This window comes from Arachis hypogaea, chromosome 15, assembly GCF_003086295.3.
Source record: "Arachis hypogaea cultivar Tifrunner chromosome 15, arahy.Tifrunner.gnm2.J5K5, whole genome shotgun sequence".
NCBI lineage: Eukaryota > Viridiplantae > Streptophyta > Magnoliopsida > Fabales > Fabaceae > Arachis > Arachis hypogaea.
The window spans coordinates 17,845,945-17,867,146 of record NC_092050.1 but is presented as its reverse complement, the minus strand read 5'-3'; the positions used below and the strand labels follow the sequence as shown (position 1 = coordinate 17,867,146).

The 21,202-nt window shown below is 37.6% G+C and overlaps 2 protein-coding genes across 2 annotated transcripts; both read left to right on the top strand.

The window, feature by feature from the left end:
- Positions 1-5,434: 5,434 nt before the first annotated feature.
- LOC112749765 (uncharacterized) lies at positions 5,435-10,902 on the top strand. Its single transcript, XM_025798136.3, has 13 exons — positions 5,435-5,729; positions 5,876-5,960; positions 6,066-6,136; positions 6,535-6,649; positions 6,758-6,837; positions 7,292-7,376; positions 7,459-7,539; positions 8,294-8,388; positions 8,542-8,592; positions 9,091-9,171; positions 9,615-9,687; positions 9,795-9,872; positions 10,356-10,902. Exons 1-13 carry the CDS (start codon positions 5,611-5,613, stop codon positions 10,392-10,394), a joined length of 1,053 nt encoding a protein of 350 aa, XP_025653921.1. The 5' UTR covers positions 5,435-5,610; the 3' UTR covers positions 10,395-10,902.
- Positions 10,903-10,972: 70 nt separating this feature from the next.
- LOC112749766 (cytochrome c) lies at positions 10,973-13,283 on the top strand. Its single transcript, XM_025798137.2, has 3 exons — positions 10,973-12,121; positions 12,698-12,831; positions 12,951-13,283. The coding sequence occupies exons 1-3, from the start codon at positions 12,010-12,012 to the stop codon at positions 13,044-13,046; spliced, it is 342 nt and encodes a 113-aa protein (XP_025653922.1). The 5' UTR covers positions 10,973-12,009; the 3' UTR covers positions 13,047-13,283.
- The last annotated feature ends 7,919 nt before the right edge of the window (positions 13,284-21,202 follow it).

Here is a 21,202-nt window from a genome sequence, read left to right as displayed (position 1 = left end):
TCTGAAGCGAAATCAATTTCTCAGCAACAGCTTTTGGCATCTTGAATAAGCTCAAATAGTATACTGGCAGACTGTTCAACACTGATTTAATAAGCACCAACTTGCCAGCTTTGTTCAGCACCTTAGCTTTCCACAAGCTGAGTTTCTCCTCCACCTTGTCTATTATAGGCCTCCATGTCTTCACCCTCCTTGGATTAGCTCCTAGAGGGATTCCAAGGTATTTCACTGGAAGGGCATCTCCTTTGCAGCCCAGCAAATTGCACATTCGCTCGACCCATTGCTCCTCACAATTAATTAGAATCAGGCTGGATTTATCAAAATTGATACTCAGACCTGACATCAACTCGAAGAATCGCAATAGCCTCTTGTAGTTCTTGATAGTCTCCTCTTCTGGTGGGCAAAAGAGGATAGTGTCATCAGCAAACTGAAGGTGTGATAATGCTACACTATCTCTACCAACTAGCAACGGCGCTATACGACCATTCCTCACTGCCTCTCCAATCATTCTGTGCGGCACATCCACAACCAGTACAAACAAGAATGGAGATAGAGGGTCGCCTTGTCTCAAACCTCTTTCCATGTTGAAAGGCTTAGACGGCGAGCCGTTTATCAACACCGACATAGATGCAGTAGCTACACACTCCATTACCCATGCTCTCCATTTATGCCCAAATCCCATCTTCTGTAGCACAATGTTCACAAAACTCCACTTGACCCTGTCATATGCTTTTTGGAAATCAAGTTTAATTAGGGCAGCCTCTTGTTTCCTCAGTTTCAGCCAGTTAACTGTTTCACACGCAATAAGTGCCCCGTCATGAATTTTCCTTCCCTGTACAAACGCACTCTGGGTCTCTCCTACCAATGCTGGCATCACTGATCTCATCCTCCTAACTAGCACCTTCGAAATAACCTTATACACGCACCCCACCATACTGATTGGTCGCAAGTCTTTGATCTCCTTTGCACCTATGAACTTAGGTGCCAACGCCACCCAAGTGATATTAGCAACCGCCGGTAACCTGGCTGTCTGGAAAAACCCCATCACTGCATCTGTAAATTCAGCACCAATCTCATCCCAGCATCTCTTGATGAAGTTCATGTTGTATCCGTCACACCCTGGCGCCTTGGAGGATTCACAGTCCCACACAGCTTCCCTGATCTCCTCTGCCGATGGCATCACTTCTAAAGCCGATGCATCTTCCTCACCTATTTGAACCACCAATCCATCTCTGAATCCCAGAATATGAGAGTCTTCCTGATAGTACAAATCCTTGTAAAAGTCTCTGATAGCCACCTTAATTCTTGCCTGATTTCGAACCAGCCTGCCATTGATAACCAAAGTATCGATTCTATTGTTCCTTCTTCTTGCTGAAGCTATATTGTGAAAGTACCTTGTATTTCTGTCCATATCCTTCACGTGGCGAGACCGCGACATCTGCTTCCAATGCACTTCTTTCCTCGCATACCATCTCTCACAGCACTTAACCAACGCCTTTCTTCTAGCCTCTAGAGTTCCATCATGAACTCCATTGCTGACCATATCATCAATCTTATTGATCTCCTCCTCAAACTTTGTAATCTTCTTGTCCATCTCACCGAAATTTGCCTTATGCCATCTTCCCAGAGGTTCAGTTAGCGCCTTCAATTTATCTGTGAACTGTAGCTCTCCCAAGCCTCTCCATTCCTCCCTCACCATCCTGAGAAAACCCTCATGTGTAAACCATGAATCAAGGCTTCGAAACGGCCTCGGACCTCCTCCTAGCTTCCTACCCTCCACTATTAACGGGCAGTGATCTGACAAACCCCTTGGTCCACCTCGCAAATGTGCCTCTGGGAACTCTTCCAACCACTCCACACTAACCAGAACTCTATCTATGCGACTGCAGGATTGCCCTCTAAACCATGTAAACTTCCGGTCAGTGAGCGGTAGATCCACTAAGTTCATATCCTGTATCCAAAACTTGAAATCTTCCGCAGACCGTGTCAACCCAGTCCCATCTTTCCGTTCCTCTACATGTACTATTTCATTAAAGTCTCCCATAAAACAGCACGGAACCTGACAAAGCCCCGCTATAAAGCTCAGCTCCTCCCAAACATGAATCTTCTCATCTCTATCATGTGCACCATAAACCAAGACAAACGCACAGTTGAAACTATTTTTTAAAATCACTCCTTCAGCACACAACCACCTCTCTCTCTGGTAGCAGTTATTTACTTTAAACACCTCCTCATCCCACATTAACAAAAGTCCACCAGACGCTCCATCAGAGCCTACATATTCCCAGCCTGGACTACCTTGTCCCCATATACATGTAACATCAAACCTCGTCAAAATCTGCCTTTTAGTTTCAATCAAACCTAACATTTGTATCCTATGTTTATTTCTTAGGTCCTTTACCATTCTCTTCTTCCCATCTCCCCTCAACCCCCTAACATTCCATGAACTGAAAATCATTATAAAGATTTTTTTTACACACCTGTTTTGCATGTTTGGGTCTGCACCGTCTCATTTTCGCTTTCTGCTTTGCTATTTTCCGTTTGCGAGCTATTTCTTCATTCTGTGCTTGTAAGATTTCCATAATGTCATCTTCTTCATTGTATAATATTGCCCCTGATTCGTGTGCCAGCTCCCAAGTCTTTCTATTTTCTGCCAGTTGCTCCTCCACCTCTGTTTGTTGGTTGTCGTTTGCTTCAGCTGCATCCGCATCAATCCCCCTTTCCTCTTGGCCTGGTTCATTCTGTTCTATGCCGTCCTCCGTATGGTTGCATAGCACCCTTCTGGTTTGTACACGACACTGATGTCTTCCTGAGCTTCGTTCACCCCAAGTATCATTTCTTGGTCTGACATTCTGGTTCCCGTGCCTCCCCTTTATACCGCAAGCCAGACTCGCGCCTCCTTCCTTGCAGTTCTCAGGTAGTTTGTGACACGGTTCTCCCCCTGCTTCCTCATGAACCGCGCCACCACACAAGCCACGGTCGATCGCCGCTGAGTGTGTCTCTTCCCTTTCGCCGTCCTCAAACCCCACGTCTTCATCATTACCAGCCCTGACCGCCGCTGAACAGAGCTCTTCCCCGTCGCCAACGTCACTCCCCTCATCTGCAATAGCACCCGCCTCGCTGTTTTGAAACCGGCCATCTCAATCGCACACCCTCCGCCCTCCCAGCCTTGCATCGAGTCCAGCTCCTCCGCCGCCCTCCTCGTCGATCTCTCCCTGCCTTCTAGCGACAAGGAATTTTCCATGGGCGCCGCGGCTTTCTCTCGTGGATTCCAGGGCTTCAGAAACGTGACCCGTTACCCCCACGGATGGCCGACCCGCATGCCCTCCCACTTGCCGCTGACTCGAACCCGTCCACACATGGAGTGATGGGCCCAACCCATCTTGCCTGGCCCCATCCTGTTCTGAATTGTTTAAAGCCCAATTATTTCCTGAACGTGCCTTTATTTGTTTTGCATAGGAATAGTTCTTTCTCAGCCCAATTAGATCACAAGTTACCGTTTTTTCCGAACCTTCCTCATAGAGCAAAACGGCTCTTCCCCCCAAATCAAGCATATCATAATTGTCCTTAGTTAATGCCAGATACGTTCCAATTTCCCTCCGATCACGATACGCCCAGTCATTACTCCATTCATTCAAAATTGTGTCTGTAATTACCTTCCTGCCCTTGTCTTCTTCCTCACTCCGTGAAACCCACAACAATCGCTCTTCATCCTGTAGCCCTACTTGCAATGGCCCTGCTTCAAGGTTCTGCATTAATTCCACACCGACACTGTTACTCTTGCTATCAGAGCTCTTTTGTGCAGTTGTTTTTTCATCCTCTAGTTTTCCGGTGCAAAGCAGATTACATGCCTCATGCCCAACCTCTCTCACCAGAACATTAAAGCCTTCTGTACCAACTGTTACATGAACCCGTTCTTGAATCACATCCATTATGCAAGTGTCAATCTGTACTCGACCTACAGTGAAAGAGCTACATATTTCTGTTTCTCTGGCACATCCAACGACTTCACCCCATTGGCCTCCTATTGTTTTAGAAGTGTTAACTGACCAAGCGTGCAACGGGACCCCAAAGCATTCCAGTCATACCCGTCGAGTTTCACTATGTTCCGACTCCTCCCATCGCCACACTCTATGAAACAACTGTAAGAGGCTATTCATGTTAAAGGTGTAAGCGTCATCGGCATGGCTGACACTGTCAAAAGTCAGCAGTGCTTTGTACGCGCCCATCTCCCGCACCTGAACTACATTAGGCACATTCTTGGCGATCATTTCCTTTAAAGAAGCAAGGTTAATGGCTTTGGTCGTACCCCCGACGAGGCTTCTCTGTAGCCATTCCAGATTCTCTGTTGCCACTGCTACTTTCACTTTTTTTGTACATCCATTTCCATGGGGGTCCTTGTCAATTTCCTGCTGCCGTACCTCGTTCCCAGGAGCCTCAGGGCCATGCTGATCAACTTTCCTACGTGGCTGCCATGTAGCTATTTGTGACTTGTCCCCCTCCGCCCGTCTATTACTTAAAGTTGCTGATCCCGACGTTCTTCTGTATTTAGCTTCTTCCACAAATACTATCTTCCCTCTCAGTCTCTGGTGATTCATTTCTGCTACAGCCTTCAAAGCTCCTCCTCTCGTTGTGTACCGCACGAAAGCAATCATGTATACAATTCCATTTTTTTGTTTCCGTGATAAATATATATCATTGATGCGTCCCGTCCAGTTGAACAAATGGAATAATTCTCTCTTGGATATGTCATTTGGCAGATTACTCACAAAAACAGAGAAAGATTCATTTTTCAGTCGCCGATACTCTTCTCGATTCCAAACCCTTGGATCCTTGTCAAGTTCTCTACGCTTACCCCTCCCTCTGTTTCCCACTCCCACTTTCTCCCTGAGTTTCACTATGTTCCGACTCTCTCTCTCTCTGATTTGTATTTATCACTTGTTAAACACAATCTGTTTTAAGCCGTTTAAAATAGTCAAATAATCAGTTATTGTCTACATGCAAGAGACATATAAGACACCTTTAAGTTGCTACTCTCGTCGTGTCAAACACAGCTTGCGTTTTGTATTACGTTTTGTAATTGCTTTTTTTTTCTTATGCAAAACGTGATCTGCATTTTGCAAGTCTCTACATATTTTGAGTTTACATATATGAATAAGACAGTATGTATTAATATTGTTGAATAACGCTCTCCTTTACTCCGTATCTAAATTAATTTCTGGAAAAAGAAGGGAAGGTTCTCAACTTTGTTTGTTTTCACGCGTCAGACTTAGAGAAAACATGAACATTATATTTTTAGCCAAGTGTCAATGTCCTACAGCATGGGGTTTACTATTTGGTTGCCCATCTTTATAATAATAAAAAAAATCGGTAAAATTTAAAAAAAAAATAAATTAATAATAAAAAATATTAAAAAAAATTCTAGTGCTCTTTTAAATTTTTGTCTAGTAACAAATAGAAGATATGATCGGATTCGTACATGTGTGATGTCAGAAGAGGGAAGACATGGCGAAGTGAAAGCACATTTGATATCAGACTCATACTCTCTGCTAAAAAGAAAAGCTTGCAGATCGACACAACAAAGAGAAAGAGAAAAAGAAAAGAGAGAGAGCGATGGATTCCTCTGAATCTCACATGGCTACCCTCCCTGAAGATGACGCTGACTCCGATCATCCCCAACAAACTTCCCCCTCAGCTTTCGATTCCGTTCCTCAACGCCCTCCCTCAAATAAGTAACCTTCTCTCTCTCTCTCTCTCTCTCTCTCTCTCTCTCTCTGCGATCTTTTCAGCTCCCACCGCCCATTACTCTCTTCTATATGCATGATTGCATTTATGATCGTTTCTTCGGTTCATTTTAGCTGTTAATTTCTTGTTGCAGGAGTTCCTTGGAGAAATATTTACCTGTAGATTGGTCCATCTACTTTGATAAAGAACAAGATGTTGCTATTCCCAATTCCAATGACGTTAGTCCCCTAAACCTAAACCCTTGCCACTGCTTTTTTTTCCACACAATTAAATGATTATTCTTTGTAACAACAATAAAGCATTTCATTTTCCCATCTATTTAGGTATTTCATGTGTACATGGCAGGAACTGAGGGACCCGTTGTGTTTTGTTTACATGGTGGTGGTTATTCTGGGTATGCTTACCTAGTTTCATTGCTAAATCTCTCTTATTATCTTAGTTATCTCTTCAAATTTTGATTAATGGAGTATTATGATTCATGGGAACTAGAATTGTTATGCCTGACAGCCTGAGTGTAAGACCCACTAAAATTAAATCAAGTGGTAAATGGATATGTTGAATTAGGAGCAATTCGCAGTATATGCTTGATTTGAAAAAGGAGAGTAGCTGGTATAGCAATTTGATTACCAAAATTGAAGTCTTTGCAATCTTATTTTTCTTTGCTTACAATTAGTATAACCATTCTCTTAAACGTGTCAAGTCTAATTTTATGTGGTATTACTCGTAGTTGCTATAATTATTTAGTAGGTTGTAGTCTGATGAATATTTCATTCACGCATTTATTTTCTACAGGCTTTCATTTGCTTTATCTGCAAGTAAAATTAAGGAGAAAGCTAGGGTAGTTGCAATGGACTTCCGAGGTCATGGGAAGTCAGTGTCAGATAATGATCTTGACTTATCTGTTGAGGTACAATGTAATAAATAGATTCAATAAGATTGTTTTGTGTGAGGATGTGTACTATATTCAGCATGCTGGCTGTTATACTGTTCATTATATAACCATCTTTTCATGCAGACCATGTGCAATGATGTAATAGCTGTTATAAAGCAATTATATGGAGAATCCCCACCAGCAATTATCCTTGTTGGTCACAGGTATTCCTTTTTTGTCATCTTAGTAGGAAGGTGGTTCTGTAATAGAAGTATTGATTTGATTCCTGTTATTTAAAAGCTTTACTATCTTCCTAACCCTCATACATGGATTGTAAGCATTTTGCATAATGTGATTGGTGAATTTGGTTTTAACGAGAGAAATTTTTCGGGGTTATCGGTTCAGTTCTTGATATTCTATATGGCTATAAGGCATGATTGTTTGATTTCGCTTTTGCTCTTGCCGACTTAGGTTGTCTATTTTAAGCTGAATGTGTTTGTAGAGCCTCCACTTTTCTCTTTGATATTATATCCTTAAATTAATAATATATTATTCTATCAAATATTTGGTGAACTAACCTCTGTACCATTTTTTTTCTTTCCTTCTAATATAGTAATGATTTTTAAATATGATAATGATGTTAACAATCATTGATAAAAATTTATTTCATCATCAAAGCATGGGAGGGTCAATTGCTGTGCATGTTGCTGCAAGGAGATCATTGTCTACCTTGGCTGGGTTGGTAGTTGTGGATGTTGTAGAGGTTGGTTCCTAGTTAATTTCAACTTATTGTTTCTAATGACCAATTACTCAGTGGCACTGATATCGAGTAACAAAAATTTCAGGGAACAGCAATGGCTTCGCTAATTCATATGCAGAAAATCCTATCAAGTAGGGTGCAACATTTTTCTAGTCTTGAAAAAGCTGTAAGCTATGAGTCTATAGTTTTCTATTTGATTTACAAGTTTTATCTGATCTGGTTGGGACAATTGTGTGTCACTTGAAATCTTACTTATTTTCTTACATTTGTTGTTGTTTGTTTTGCAATTGTTAAATAATTATTTTAATATTTCCCTTTGCATGTCAACCTAATTTATTGTTTACTTCCTGAATATTGGGCTCTGCTTTAGAATTGTTCCTAGTCCTAGTCCTAGAAATTGATTTTGCAACTTCTAAAAATTTTTGTTGGAAGTCCATGAATTAAAATATATAGAAGGCCACGATTTTTGTATTTTTAACTTTTGAATTGAGAATTAATTTACTAGTTTCATTTCATGGCAAATTAGTTAATTCATATGGTCCCTTTAAGCTGCTGGAAGCACCCCACAACTGGTGGCAAGAAGCATGAGCACCTAAAAAATTTCTTGTTTGAGGGAATTCGCTTAACTAATGTTAAGCAAAGACAATAGTGGACAAAGAATATGTACCTTTTAGCCTTAATAAGCTGGAGCATATGATTTTTATAGCTTATTGCATGTGAATTGGTTGTGTAGTAATGTTTTTGTTCTTCCATTTGTTAGCAAATTGTATAATTGTTCGAGGCAATTATTGCATGTCATATGCTTGTGTTAATGGACCTATCTAATGTAGAGTCTGATAGTAGCTATAGGTTATACTGGTACTTGTGATGTTTTTGCAGAAAGTTAACATTTGGGTTGAGCTGAAATTGCTTCTGTGCAGATTGAATGGAGTGTCAGGGGTGGCTCGTTAAGGAATGTTGATTCTGCTCGTGTTTCAATCCCCAGCACCTTAAAGTATGATGATTCAAAGAAATGGTTGGTACTCTTAGCCTTTCGTAATATTGGGTACTTGGGTAGAACAATCCAAGAGATAGCTTTCTTCAATTATCAATCTAAACAACCTGGTTTTGAAGACTTTGGTTCCTGGTTTTTTACTTGATTGGCTTGTTCTTTATATTGATGCTGCAGTTATGTTTACCGCACAGAGCTGGAGAAGACTGAACAATATTGGAAAGAATGGTACATTAATCGATATTATTTTATTATTTTTCTGTTTACTACTTTGTAGCTAGAAAGTTATAGATAAAACCATTGGCATTCTAAATGTGCTCTCTATTTAAGGGATAGCAAACTTCAGTACGATTGTAATTCCTGGATGATTTATTTAGCCCGCATCTGAATTGCTTGCTCTCTAGGACTGTTGTTTGGATATTTGCATGCATATGGATTTTGACAATGTCTCTTTCTATATAGACTCTCAACCTTGGAAACTTAATTTGAAGTTGTGCTCATTGGCCTTTTCTTTCCATAAAACTTGTCTGTTTGGTCTTTTATTTCTGAGAGTTAATAAATTATATATTGAAATATTTTCTTATTGCACGGATATGTTACTTGATTCTGCAAAAATACAACTACGCTAAATTGTGTCAAATATAATGTGACTTTCATGGTGCCTTGATCAACCCATCCAACAGTTATTATTATTATTATTATTAACATTATTATTCTTATTTTCAGGTATGAAGGTCTCTCGGATAAATTTTTGTCGTGTCCGGTTCCAAAGCTGCTGTTATTAGCAGGAACAGATAGATTGGACAAGTAAGCACCTTTAAACTACTTTGTATTTTTGTAGTATTCTTCGAATTGTATTTGAGGATTTCATTGAAACGTTTCATTGCGTTAGTTTGTCAATTTCAATAGTTAGAATGGAATTAAACAATCGGATGCAAATTTTATTCTAGAACTAGACTTATCTCTATAAAAAATCATTGGTGACAACTGTATGGTCTAAGTAGTTAAGTACAAGGTCACTTTCAGCATCATCTTGGGAAGCACCATATATTAGTATGAAGATGGATATAAGATTGAGATACTAATATGACTTTGATGTTCTATAAATAATAAATAATTGAAGTGTAAAGGAACATTCTATATTTTGTTATTTTGTTTGTCCTATTCTTTTATCCTTATGATGTTGTGAGAAGATAGATGAATTGTTCAACGAAATTCTGATATTTTTCTTGGCTATGTTTATCTAACAGGTCTCTCACAATCGGTCAAATGCAAGGGAAGTTTCAAATGATAGTTGTCAGACATACGGGGCATGCTATTCAGGTTCAAAATAACTATGAATTTTGCTTCAATTTTTAACCCCCCCCCCTCTCTCTCTCTCTTTCCTTCCCTCTAATTTATCATCTAACATATTCTAGCACTATATTCAGGAAGATTCACCTGAAGAATTTGCAAATCTGGTTATAAACTTTATTTCTCGCAACCGAATAGGCCCTCATGGAGTTGAGGTACGAATGCCTCATCTTTTATATTCTCCATTCTAGACAGATTTCATTAAGTTGGTACCATCCATTGCAAGCTGTCACTTCAAATACTGGAAAATGGTGTTTTTCATCCCATTTGAGTATGATAAGAAGTCAAGAAGCAATACCAACCTGCTTTATTAAGCTCTCAGTATTATGATTACAACCATTCTTGCATACATGCATATATGTAACATCCACCCTTTAGGCCTTCATCCACTGTTTGAATGGTGATTTGCTGTCACATTACTTGCATCATGCAATATAAGAACTATTGCATAAAAAAGTAATGGAAGTTTGAATTTATTTAAGAACAAAAAGGGTATAGTTGATTCCGTTGTTGTACAACGATTGCTTTCTCCTAAATTTAGTAATTTTCTTTTTATTTTTTAAATATTTTAGATGTGATTTGACTATTCTGCTACTAATTACTAAATATTTGGTTCACAAAATTCTTGGTTTATGCAGATACCTGGCCTCCGCAAGCCAGCCTTTTCAAAACCCTGAAACAGGCATTAGATAAACCAAGAATCATACTACTTGGAGTGACAATGGGTGCCTTACTTTGTTGTTTCTAGTTCTTGTGGTTTACATTTTAGTATTAGTATTAAACCTCGAATTTCAGCCCTAACAAAAATGATAGAGGACAAAGTTGCCTCAGAATTTGAAATTGACAAAATTTTTCTCATCATTTAAAAGAAAGTGATAGATTAGTCATTTTGTAAAAATCTACTCAGTTATGGAAGCGCCAATATGTCTATGTTTTAAAAATTATGATGAGACGAAGTTGTCAATTTCTTGAGGAACTACTTTGTCTTCCTATGTTTCGGTTAGGGGAAAGATTGAGAGTTTACTTTAAGAATTAATCAATGCTTGTATCTTTTTAGTAGGAGAGGTGGGTAGATGAAACTATAGTTTAGATTATATTAGATATGACGACCATGAGAATCTGATGAGGTTGGGTGTGGATTTGAACACATTACTAGTGAAATGACTAACGAGTCTCTTCCATCAATATTATCATTCATAAAGTTTTGGTCATCTCTTAAAATTAAAGGAAACTCTCCTGAACAGAGTATTTCAAAATCTTCGACCTCTTGGTAAATGGTAGCTAGCAGGACCTTTTTAATTGTTTCACACGTAAAAAAATATTGAAACAATTATGACATTTCTAAAGGGAGAATTAAAATGATAACCTTAGCACCAAGTTCTTGACTGAAAATATTCGTTATATTTAGGCATCTATATCTATTAATTCTAATTTATAAACATCTAGATCAAGTGTTTTACTTGGTAGCATTCATATAGAACCCAAGAAAATCCACAAAATTAGGATCCATGGAACACTTGTCTAAATTAATATTTGTATTAGTAGATTATTTTATATAATAAATATTCTAAAATTTAAACACGTTATTAGAATAAGAATTTATTCGTTTTACCAAACCTAAGTGGATTGTGCTTCAATGGCTTCACCAAAAAAGATTCTTATATAAGCACAAGGTCAATAATTGGCAATACTAGTTTTATTCAAACTAAATAAGGGTTACAAGTTTGATAATCGCTTACCTAACTTATGCAGAGTCCCTTTACATAGCACAAGGAAAACACGAGAAATTTTAAAAACTCTAAAAATAAATCAAGTCATTTATTTTATTATTTAACATAACAGCAATAAGAAATCATGATTTTTATTATAATTTAAATTTTAAAAATTGTTCTAAAAAATTTAATTTGAAACAAGGATGACAAATTTACATTACCTATCAAACAATAAATAAAATAAATAAACAGCTTGATTTATTTATTCTTGTAGCACTTTTTCATTAGAAAACAAATCTCATGAAAAAGTGAAAAACCGAACTTGACCTAAGCCTCACGCTAACGCCACTGACCAAAGGGAATAATTAGAGGGCCAAAAAGGGTCCACGTCAGCGGAAAAAGTTAGGGCTGCGTTTGAAGCACCGTGGCGACCGCGTTCCATTTTCAATTTCCCACCTTCTCCCTCGAATCCCTATATATATAAATCTTTCTTTACAACCCTCGCGTTCTTCTCTTCTGTGCCATTAGTTTAGTTTTCACATTCTCATTCCCTTTTCCCGAGAAAACAAACGCAGCATTAATGGCGTCTTTTGACCAGGCACCTCCCGGCGACTCCAAGTCCGGCGAGAAAATCTTCAAGACCAAGTGCGCTCAGTGCCATACCGTCGAGAAAGGTGCCGGCCACAAACAAGGTTAGCTCCCTCCTTCATTCCTCGCTATTCATACGATTTGTTTTTATATGTGATCGATATTTTCGATTTCGGATTGAATCGTGTTTGCATGTTTCTTCATTAATGCTTTTCTTATTGTATTTAAGCGAGTTAAGGCCTAGATCTGCAGATCGGACGCTAGTTTTGCATTTCACGTTTTTATCGTAATTGTTATCGTGCATTAAGTGTGCTTTAATCCTAGTTATTCAGATCTGCTTAAAATTTTAGAACAGATGGTAATAGTTGTAAGATGTTATTGTAAATGCGGTTTGTTGATGTGATTATATGAATGGAAACATTGGATTGTTCTTTTAACATGATTCCGGATGGTTTAAATTTGAATTAGAGAATCTTAACACAATTCGGTTCGATTTTTACAAATAGTTTTAAGCTGAAGAGCATTTAGCAGTGTGTATAATAAACATGATACTTGATTACTGACCATAACCACTTGAGGCAGTTATAGAATTGATTTTATGCGTTACCTGTGTGTTCTTTTTGAATAATGTCATTGTCAATTCTGAAGGCTGAAACCGTCACCTTTATTTATAATTTCAGGACCTAATCTGAATGGTTTGTTTGGAAGGCAGTCAGGCACTACTCCTGGATACTCCTATTCTGCTGCTAACAAGAGCATGGCTGTGACTTGGGAGGAAAAGACCCTATATGATTACTTGCTTAACCCCAAAAAGGTAATCATCACTGACATATTTCGTTCAATTGTGGCATTAAGAAAATCTGTATGCCATGCAAGACGTCGTTGACTTGTGTTTTTTTTTTTTTTGTGACCTTTTTTTACCCTCTTTTGCAGTATATTCCAGGGACAAAGATGGTGTTTCCAGGTCTTAAGAAACCCCAGGAACGCGCTGATCTTATTGCATATCTGAAAGAATCAACTGCACAGTAAATTTTTGTTAAAGTTTTATGAGATTTAATTGTTAGACATTTAGTTCAGCCGGTGCAGTGATTACTGTATAATTGGCGAATAAAGTAGATCACATTGTTTGCAATGCTATTTTGTTCATTTTGCATTGCTTTTATAAGAGGCTGCCGTAATATGGCGGGTGTAATATTCAATCCAATTATCAGTTCATTATTGAAACATTCACATCGATATTCGGTTACCAGAAGCACAATTAGTCAATTACCACTCTTAAGTCTGAGCTGAATTATTTGACGTTATTTTTTCTTTTCATGGTTTGCTTGCAATTAATTTTCAAATGTTCCATTCACTTAATTGGAACACTAGTATACCATGTACGATAAGGTTCCCTATTTTCCTTTTGTTATTTAGCAAGTAGGTAAATGACCAAAATGTCCTCCATATTAGAGTCGTGCCTCACTCCTAGCTCTGTTCCATCTTCTTCCTCCTATCGGGCCGTCGCATGCCCTTTGTTGCCGACATCACCATCCCTCGCCAGCTTCCTTCTTTTTGCCTTTGTCACCTTCTCCGAGTGTTATTGCCTTCGCTGCCTGTAGTCGTCATCGCCGTCAAAGTCCTCACTTCCCAAAGGCCTAGCAATCACTGTCGTCTCCTATGCAGTCCGATGCTCTGGCTCTCCTCTACGCGGTCATCATTTGGTCACCTCGCTTGTTCCTTTCTCTGCTTCTCGGTTCAGGTCTTCACTCTTCAATACTTTAGGTATGTTTTAGTTTTACTTTTCAAAAATTTTCAAAATTATTATTATTATTATTAGAGTATTTATTCGTTTTGGTCTCCAAAAAGTTTTGGACTAGACATTTTAGTTTCTAATTAAAATTAATTATTCGATTAGTCTCTAACAATTAACTCCGTTAGTTACTTAGGTCCTTTGTTCCATCAACTCTAACGGAGGATAAAATAGTCCTTGATAATTTTGACGGAGGGACAAAATGGTCCCTGAGCTTTCTATTCGGAAACAACACTGTTTTTCTCCAATTTTCATTATATCTCGTATAATTCTAATAGTCTAACACTGCAATTTCAAGCTACACAAGCTACACAATGCACACTCTGCAACTTTAATGTTCACAACAAGAAAAATCTTCAACTTGTTCTCAACCAATTCATCATACTCATAAAACTAATAAAACTAATGACTATGTCTCTCAAGTACTTGTTGTTTTCGATGGATCCAATGAATCTAGATAGCAAGTTCGATTTGTTAAGACCCGTCGTCGTCGTCGTCGTCGCCATCTCCCTCCTCTTCTGCCCTATCATCTTCATGGCCACATTATCCACTACTCTGATCGCTTCCTTCAGCTTCTTCTCCGAACCAATGTTCAGTAATCGCTTTAGTTTTCATATGAGCGGTGATGGCGACATTGTTCGCTGTACCGATAGCTTGGATGTGAGGTCGAAGCTGTCAGCCAGTTTGGACTCCGGAAGAGATGGAATGAAGCACTTGGGATCTATTCCAAATGAGAATTTGCATATGATGTCGAAGAAGAATCTTCTCATCATGTTCTAATATCCAACAATTTATATTGCTTGTTGGAGAATGGAAAAAATGTATGCTCTTAGGGTAGTTGTGGAACTTGATCTTGAGGATGTTGTGGATGTTGTCGGAGTTGAAAGTGTTGTTGTTATCGAGGACGTAGAGGTGGATGCTTGTGGTGGGTGTACCAGTCATAGAAATTTGGAAAGTGTGTGGTCTATGACATGTTGAGATAGGTGCGACATGCGTGGCAGTTACACCATGGTTTGATCTTGGAGTTGAAGAGGAGGAAGGAGAAGATGGAAAAAAAGACTATGAAAATAAAGAAGGAGAGTATGAATGTTAGGGTTATGCAAGATACGATAAAAATTGAGAAAGAATGGCATCGTTTTCGAACAGGGGGGACATGGACTATTTTATCCCCCATTAGAGTTGACGGAACAAAGAACCCAAATAACTAATAGAATTAATTACTAGGAATAAATTGAGTAATTAATTTTAGCTGAAAATTAAAGTATTTAGTCCAAAATTTGTTGAGAACCAAAGAAGTAAATATCCGTCTTATTATTATTATGCTAATCTTGTTTGGGAAGTAGCAACTAGCAAGCATCTTACGAAAAATAGGTACAAAGAGATCTGAGTTTTTTTTTTTTCTAAATGAATAAGTTAAAAATTATAAAAATTAAATTAGGTTGGTCTAGTGATTAATTTATTAATTTGTTTAAGCAAGTGTTGGTTCGAATCTTGTCTTACACATACAGTAATCTATTGACAATGAAATAATTCTTAGGCTATTAGGTTAAAAGATGCGGTAAACTGGAAAAAAAATTAGAAACTACAAAAGAAAAAAGCAAAAAAAAAAAATTATCAAAACGAGGTATACTGTAATTTGATTTGATATGAACATGCAATCTAACATGTTACAAGTCCTGCGTCTTGTCGTATTTGTTCCTTACTTGCTGGAAGCTCTCCTTCAAATGCATATAAAACGATCCTATGATCTCCATGTCAATATATAACCGATTCTTTTTCTCCCGAACCAATTTAGAATTACATTTGATGAGCAAAAAGTTTTACCAGATTCTTTCCAAACTAATCCCTGTTTCAATAGTTCTTTCCCAATTCTCTCCATAATATATCATATTAATTTATTCCATCATCGTTTGTGGTGCCTATGGCAAATGCTCTTAACCCTGGAGGATATCATATGGTTCAAATTGATTCAGACAATAGTATATGAGAAACTTTCACACAATAAATATAGCTCTGGTGACAGTTGTATGTATCTAGTTTCTAGTATCGACTTTGCGCAATAACTGTTACTCCATACGGAGTACTATCTAAGCAAATAAGCATCTGACACAAATTACTTTAATAACATATATATGTGTGGGTCCCCAAACTGCCCCTCCATTGCAAGTAGTAGTTATTTCGTTAATTCTGAAGTAAATAACACCGGTTAGCCTTAATTTTGAAAAGTAGGGAGCGTCAAATGTCAAATGTCAACGGTGAATTCTGAATGAAAATGTCAACAGTAAAACTCGCTGCACAAAAGTCATACCCGTTAGGGCCAAATAGATTTGGGCGGCTACGATTTCTGCATCATTCTCCTTTTAAGTTCTAACTCATTCAATTAAGCATTCTCTTTTAGAATTTGGTTACGCGAAATCAAAGATTCAAGGTTAAATTAAAACGACGACGTGAAATACAAGACATTGCTAACATGCTTAACAGCTTAAGTTCAAACTACTTGGTCCATTAAATCTACGACTGCGTTGAGTGGTTTAATTTGTCTCCCTATTAGATGAATAAGTGCATTTTAAAAAGCTACTCTTATATATATTTATATTCTTAATCCAAATATTAAATTAAACCAACTCAAAAAAAATTATACTAATTAAAATTTAATAGAAAAAATAATCACTCCTATAAAAATGGTGACTTCCATATGAAAATATTTTTATGTAAAGACGATATAGTTACGATGTTGATACATATTATGTTAAATAATTTAATCAAATATTATCAAATAATTAAACAATCTTATTAGATAATCAACAAGGGTCTAACTAACAACAAGTTAATAAATGTTTTTAAATTGTACTTTATATTAATTAATTATCATTAATTAGTGATTATTTAAATTTTATTTTTTAAAAAAAATAAAATTATTAATTATTAATTGCAGTTATTTAAAATTGTCTGGTTAGGATTTTTTTTTTTTTTTGTGATCAAAAGGGGATCAAGGATGCCAAGAGAGAAGAAAACGCCAATAAGCAAGAGGGGAGCAAGAGTTTAAGACCCCCTTAACTTGATGGTTTCAAAACAGTCACAAAGAAAGGCATAACTAATACAAGGTGGGCTTGGTCAAACAGGTGCAAACCAACAGGGAGATCTTGTCCCTTCTTAGTAAGGAGATCCGCCACGGAATTAGCTTCACGAAGGGAGTGTATCCAAGTGATTTTATGGACCCGGACCGCCAATATACGGATATCCTGAACCAGCGGAGCACAAGGATGAGTTGGGGAGCAGCCATGGTTAATAAAGTTTATGGCAGCAGCCGAGTCGGATTCCATAACAAAGTTATGATAACCGTTAGTTGTAGCAATATTAAGCCCATGAATGACTGCCCACAATTCCGCATGCATAATTGAGCAATTCCCCATGTTGCAGGAGAACCCCTTCAAAAATCTTCCCTCCGAATCTTTGAAGATACCGCCACAAGCAGCATTGTTTTTGTGGCAAAACCAGGAACCATCAACATTAACCTTAATACACCCCTCCTCAGGTCGAGACCATCTTATAGAACAGTCACCAGTAGTTTGGGTATTCCACACTTTTAAGTTGCTTCTAGCCACTCTACCGAACTCCTCCGACCGCGCTCGAATCTAGTTTACGGCTATCGTGACAAGAACTGAATCACCATTAAAAACAAGCTTGTGTCGAAGATACTAAATAGATGACACTGCTACACCGAATAAGAAACTCCAAGTATTGTTGGACATCAGGTTCTGAAGCAACCACTCGTTGAGGTCGGTATTGAAGAAGTAATTAATCCCATTGGGAGGGAAGAGCTTTTGCCATATGCTTTTGGCATAGAAACAGTCGCGAAGCACATGGATGGCTGATTCCTCATGACATTGGCACTGTGGGCAAGAGTCATCATTAGTTAAGTGTCTCCGCTTCCTTTCTGAGTTCGTAAGGATTGCGTTATGAGTCACCAGCCATAGAAAGGTTCTGATACGTTCAAGGCCCTGCCAATTCCACACCAATCGAAAGTTCTTATTTTGAGTATGCTGTTCCTCCATGGTCACCTGGTATGCTGACTTTGCACTGAAAGTCCCGTCCGAAGAAGGCCCCCAGACTATATGATCGGCTTCCTTCCAAGGGGACGGGGGAGAGATGGCAATAATTTTCTTGACTATATTCTCTGGCAACATCCATTGAAGCTTTCCCACATCCCATTGTTCTGAAATATCGCAAAAATCCATCAGCATCTCAGAAGAATTAAAACCACTACTTACCTGAATTGAAGAGTCGCTCAAATGTCTTGCACCCGGAACCCAGTGATGATTCCAGAAGCGAATTCGGGTTCCATCACCAATTCTCCAAATGCAGTTGCATTCAACATTCTCCCAGGAAGCATAGATACCCCTCTAAAGATTGGAATTGCTTCTCTTTTTCTCCCCTCTGGGCATAATGTCGTTACCGCAACCATACTTTGATCGGAGGGCTCTAGCCTAAAGGTCGTCCTTTTTTGCTATAATCCCCCCAACCGGCCTTCATCATAAAGGCTTGATTGCTATGGCTTACATGTCTAATGCCCAATCTGCAGAGTGTTTTGGCTCACAGATCTTCTTCTAGTTAAGAAGGTGTATCTTCTTATTTTGATCTGTGGTACTCCAACTAAAATTTTTATAAATATGATCAATAGTATTACAAGTAGTAGCAGGTAGTATAGCAGATTGCATATTGTACAAAGGCATTGAAGAAAAGACAGATTTTACCAAAGTTGTTCTTCTAGCCAGGGAGAGAGAGGAAGCTTTCCAAGAATTTAGTCTAGCATGGAGTTTGTTGATGATGCCTTCAAAGGTGTGCTTTGTTACTTTTGAATGAAGAACGGGGACACCCAAATATTTTCCCAAATCATCAGTTCTGGCAAACTGCAGGACATTACTTATCTCTGTACGTACCGTGTGCCCCACATTTTTTGAGAAGAAGGTTCTAGTTTTCTCATTGCTAACATTCTGGCCGGAGCTTTGACAGAAAGCTTCGAGGCACTTATTAATGATGTTGGCTTGGTCAACTCTGGCGTCTGCAAAAAGAATAATATCAACCGCAAAGCACAGATGGGAGATAGGTGGCCCATCCTTCTTTAGGCGGATAGGCTTCCAAACGTCTTGATCCACTGCTGTGCTGATGAGTTGGGAGAGCCTTTCAATGCAAAGAACAAAAATATAAGGAGAGATGGCCTCTAGTAGGAGAGAATTCCTCGAGTTCCTCCCCATTCCATAGGACTCTCATTTTGGCAGTCGAGATACAGGAGAGGGTTAGATTAATGAAGTTTTGAGGGAAATCGATATCCAAGAGGGTCTCCTTGATAAATCTCCATTTAAGTCTATCGTAAGCTTTTTCCAGGTCAATCTTGATGGCCAACCAACCTTTTTCCCCTTTTTTATTCCTCATAGAGTGAATGACTTTTTGAGTGATGATGATGTTATCGGAGCTCTGTCTACTAGGCTACGTTTGTTTTTAGAGACAGGATAGAACATGACACTAAAATGGAGACAATAGAACGGAGACATTAAAAATTATCTTTTGTGTATTGTGTTTGGATACGATGGACAAGACACTAATGTAATGTCTAGTATTATGTTTAGATACACATGGACAAGACTAAAATATTATATGAAATGACTAAAATAGCCCTGTGATTCCAAATTTTCTACATCAATACAAATTAATTTAATAAAAAATGAGAGTACGTAGGAGTACAGACGGAACTTGAAAAAAATATTTGAAGAGGCAAAAAATTTTAATAAAAAAATATATTAGTATTTATATTAAAATAAAATTTATAAATATAATTATTTTATTTTAAAATTTATTATTAATATGTAGGAATACATATGGTTAAGATTAACAAAAAAAATAAATTTGAGTTTGATTAATAAAAAATTTTGTTTAAGTTAATAAGCCAAATTAATTTTAAATAAAAAATTAATTTTAAAAAAATCCATTTTTACATGAAAAAACAATTAGTTTTTGCATATAAAAAAAATATTTTTATTTAAAAAAAACTAATTTTTTTATCTAAAAACTAATTTTTCTTTAAATTATATAAAATCAATTACAATTTATAAATTATTTTTTAGCATTTTAAAAGATTAATTTTACTTTTGCTAATATTTAACTTTCAAAAGTTTTAAGATTAATTATTTTTGTTATTATTTTTATTACAAATCAAATAATATAATATAAAGTTAAAATGGTATTGAAGTAAAACGATAAAAAGAAAAGAATTATCTACCCCCAATAAAAAATTCTACAGAAAGGAGAGAGTACCTGGAAAAGAAAGAGATAGAGGAAGAACATGAAAAAAAAAATATTTCTAAACAACGCAATAGGAAAAATAAGAAGGGGTAATAGTGGAAAAAAAGGAAAACAAAATTTATAAAATTGTCCGTGTCCACTCTTCCAAATCCCGTGTCCATCATTGTCCTTCGTGAAAGAGTGGACACAAAAGTATAAAAAATTGTCTCGGAGACAATATGTCCACTGTCCATGTCTCTGCTTCCAAACACTTTTTAAACAAGTGTTGTCCATGTCTCCGTGTCCTGCCCCCGAAAACAAACGCTACCCTAGGAACAAAGCTGCATTGATTCGGCCTAACCAACTTGTTCATAACACTTCTCAACCTATTAGCCAGTATTTTTGTAACCACCTTATATGAAACATTACAAAGGCTGATGGGTCTCAGCTGCTTCAGGTGTGAGACAGGTTCGACTTTCGGGATAAGAGTGATGAGCGTCTCATTTACCTCTTTGACCTTATCTGGTTGCTGGAAAATATTCTTGGTTAGATTACAGATGTCACTGCCTATTTTGCTCCACTAACTTTGGTAGAAGATGGCTTTCAAGCCGTCTCTGCCCGGGGCCTTCCAACTGCCAATGTCAAACATGGCATCTTTGATTTCCTCATTAGATACATTTCGGCCTAATGTGTGGAAATTTGAGTTACTCAGAGTGGAAAACATGTTTTGTAAAAAAAAGGAAGTGTGGGCAGGGCTATCAGTATAGAGATTAGAGAAGAAGGAAGTGGCCATATTTTCTAGAATAGCCTTGTCAGTTATCTAGTCATCGGTGTCATTTTGAAGGAAAACAATTTTATTTTGCGTCTTCTAATCATAGTAGAACCGTGGAAGAACTTAATATTGCGATCCCCGAATTCAATCCACTTGTTTCTAGACTTTTGGAACAAAAGGATTTCTTCCTGGATGAGAATCTGTTCATATTTAACCCACAGATCTTTTTGCAGCTTTTCAAGAAAGGAGTTTTGGGAATGCCCCAAGCTAGAATTAAAACCTTGAAGGCGTCTAAGAATTCTCTGCTTTCACTGAAAGATGTTTCCGAAAATTAACTTATTC

Coding starts and splice junctions, on each gene's coding strand:
- LOC112749765 (XM_025798136.3), top strand. CDS start 5,611: ATGGATTCCTCTGAATCTCACATGGCTACCCTCCCTGAAGATGACGCT. Junction 6,650..6,757: donor ATCTTGACTTATCTGTTGAG/GTACAATGTAAT, acceptor CTTTTCATGCAG/ACCATGTGCAATGATGTAAT. Junction 9,688..9,794: donor ATACGGGGCATGCTATTCAG/GTTCAAAATAAC, acceptor CACTATATTCAG/GAAGATTCACCTGAAGAATT.
- LOC112749766 (XM_025798137.2), top strand. CDS start 12,010: ATGGCGTCTTTTGACCAGGCACCTCCCGGCGACTCCAAGTCCGGCGAG. Junction 12,122..12,697: donor AGGTGCCGGCCACAAACAAG/GTTAGCTCCCTC, acceptor TTATAATTTCAG/GACCTAATCTGAATGGTTTG. Junction 12,832..12,950: donor ACTTGCTTAACCCCAAAAAG/GTAATCATCACT, acceptor CCTCTTTTGCAG/TATATTCCAGGGACAAAGAT.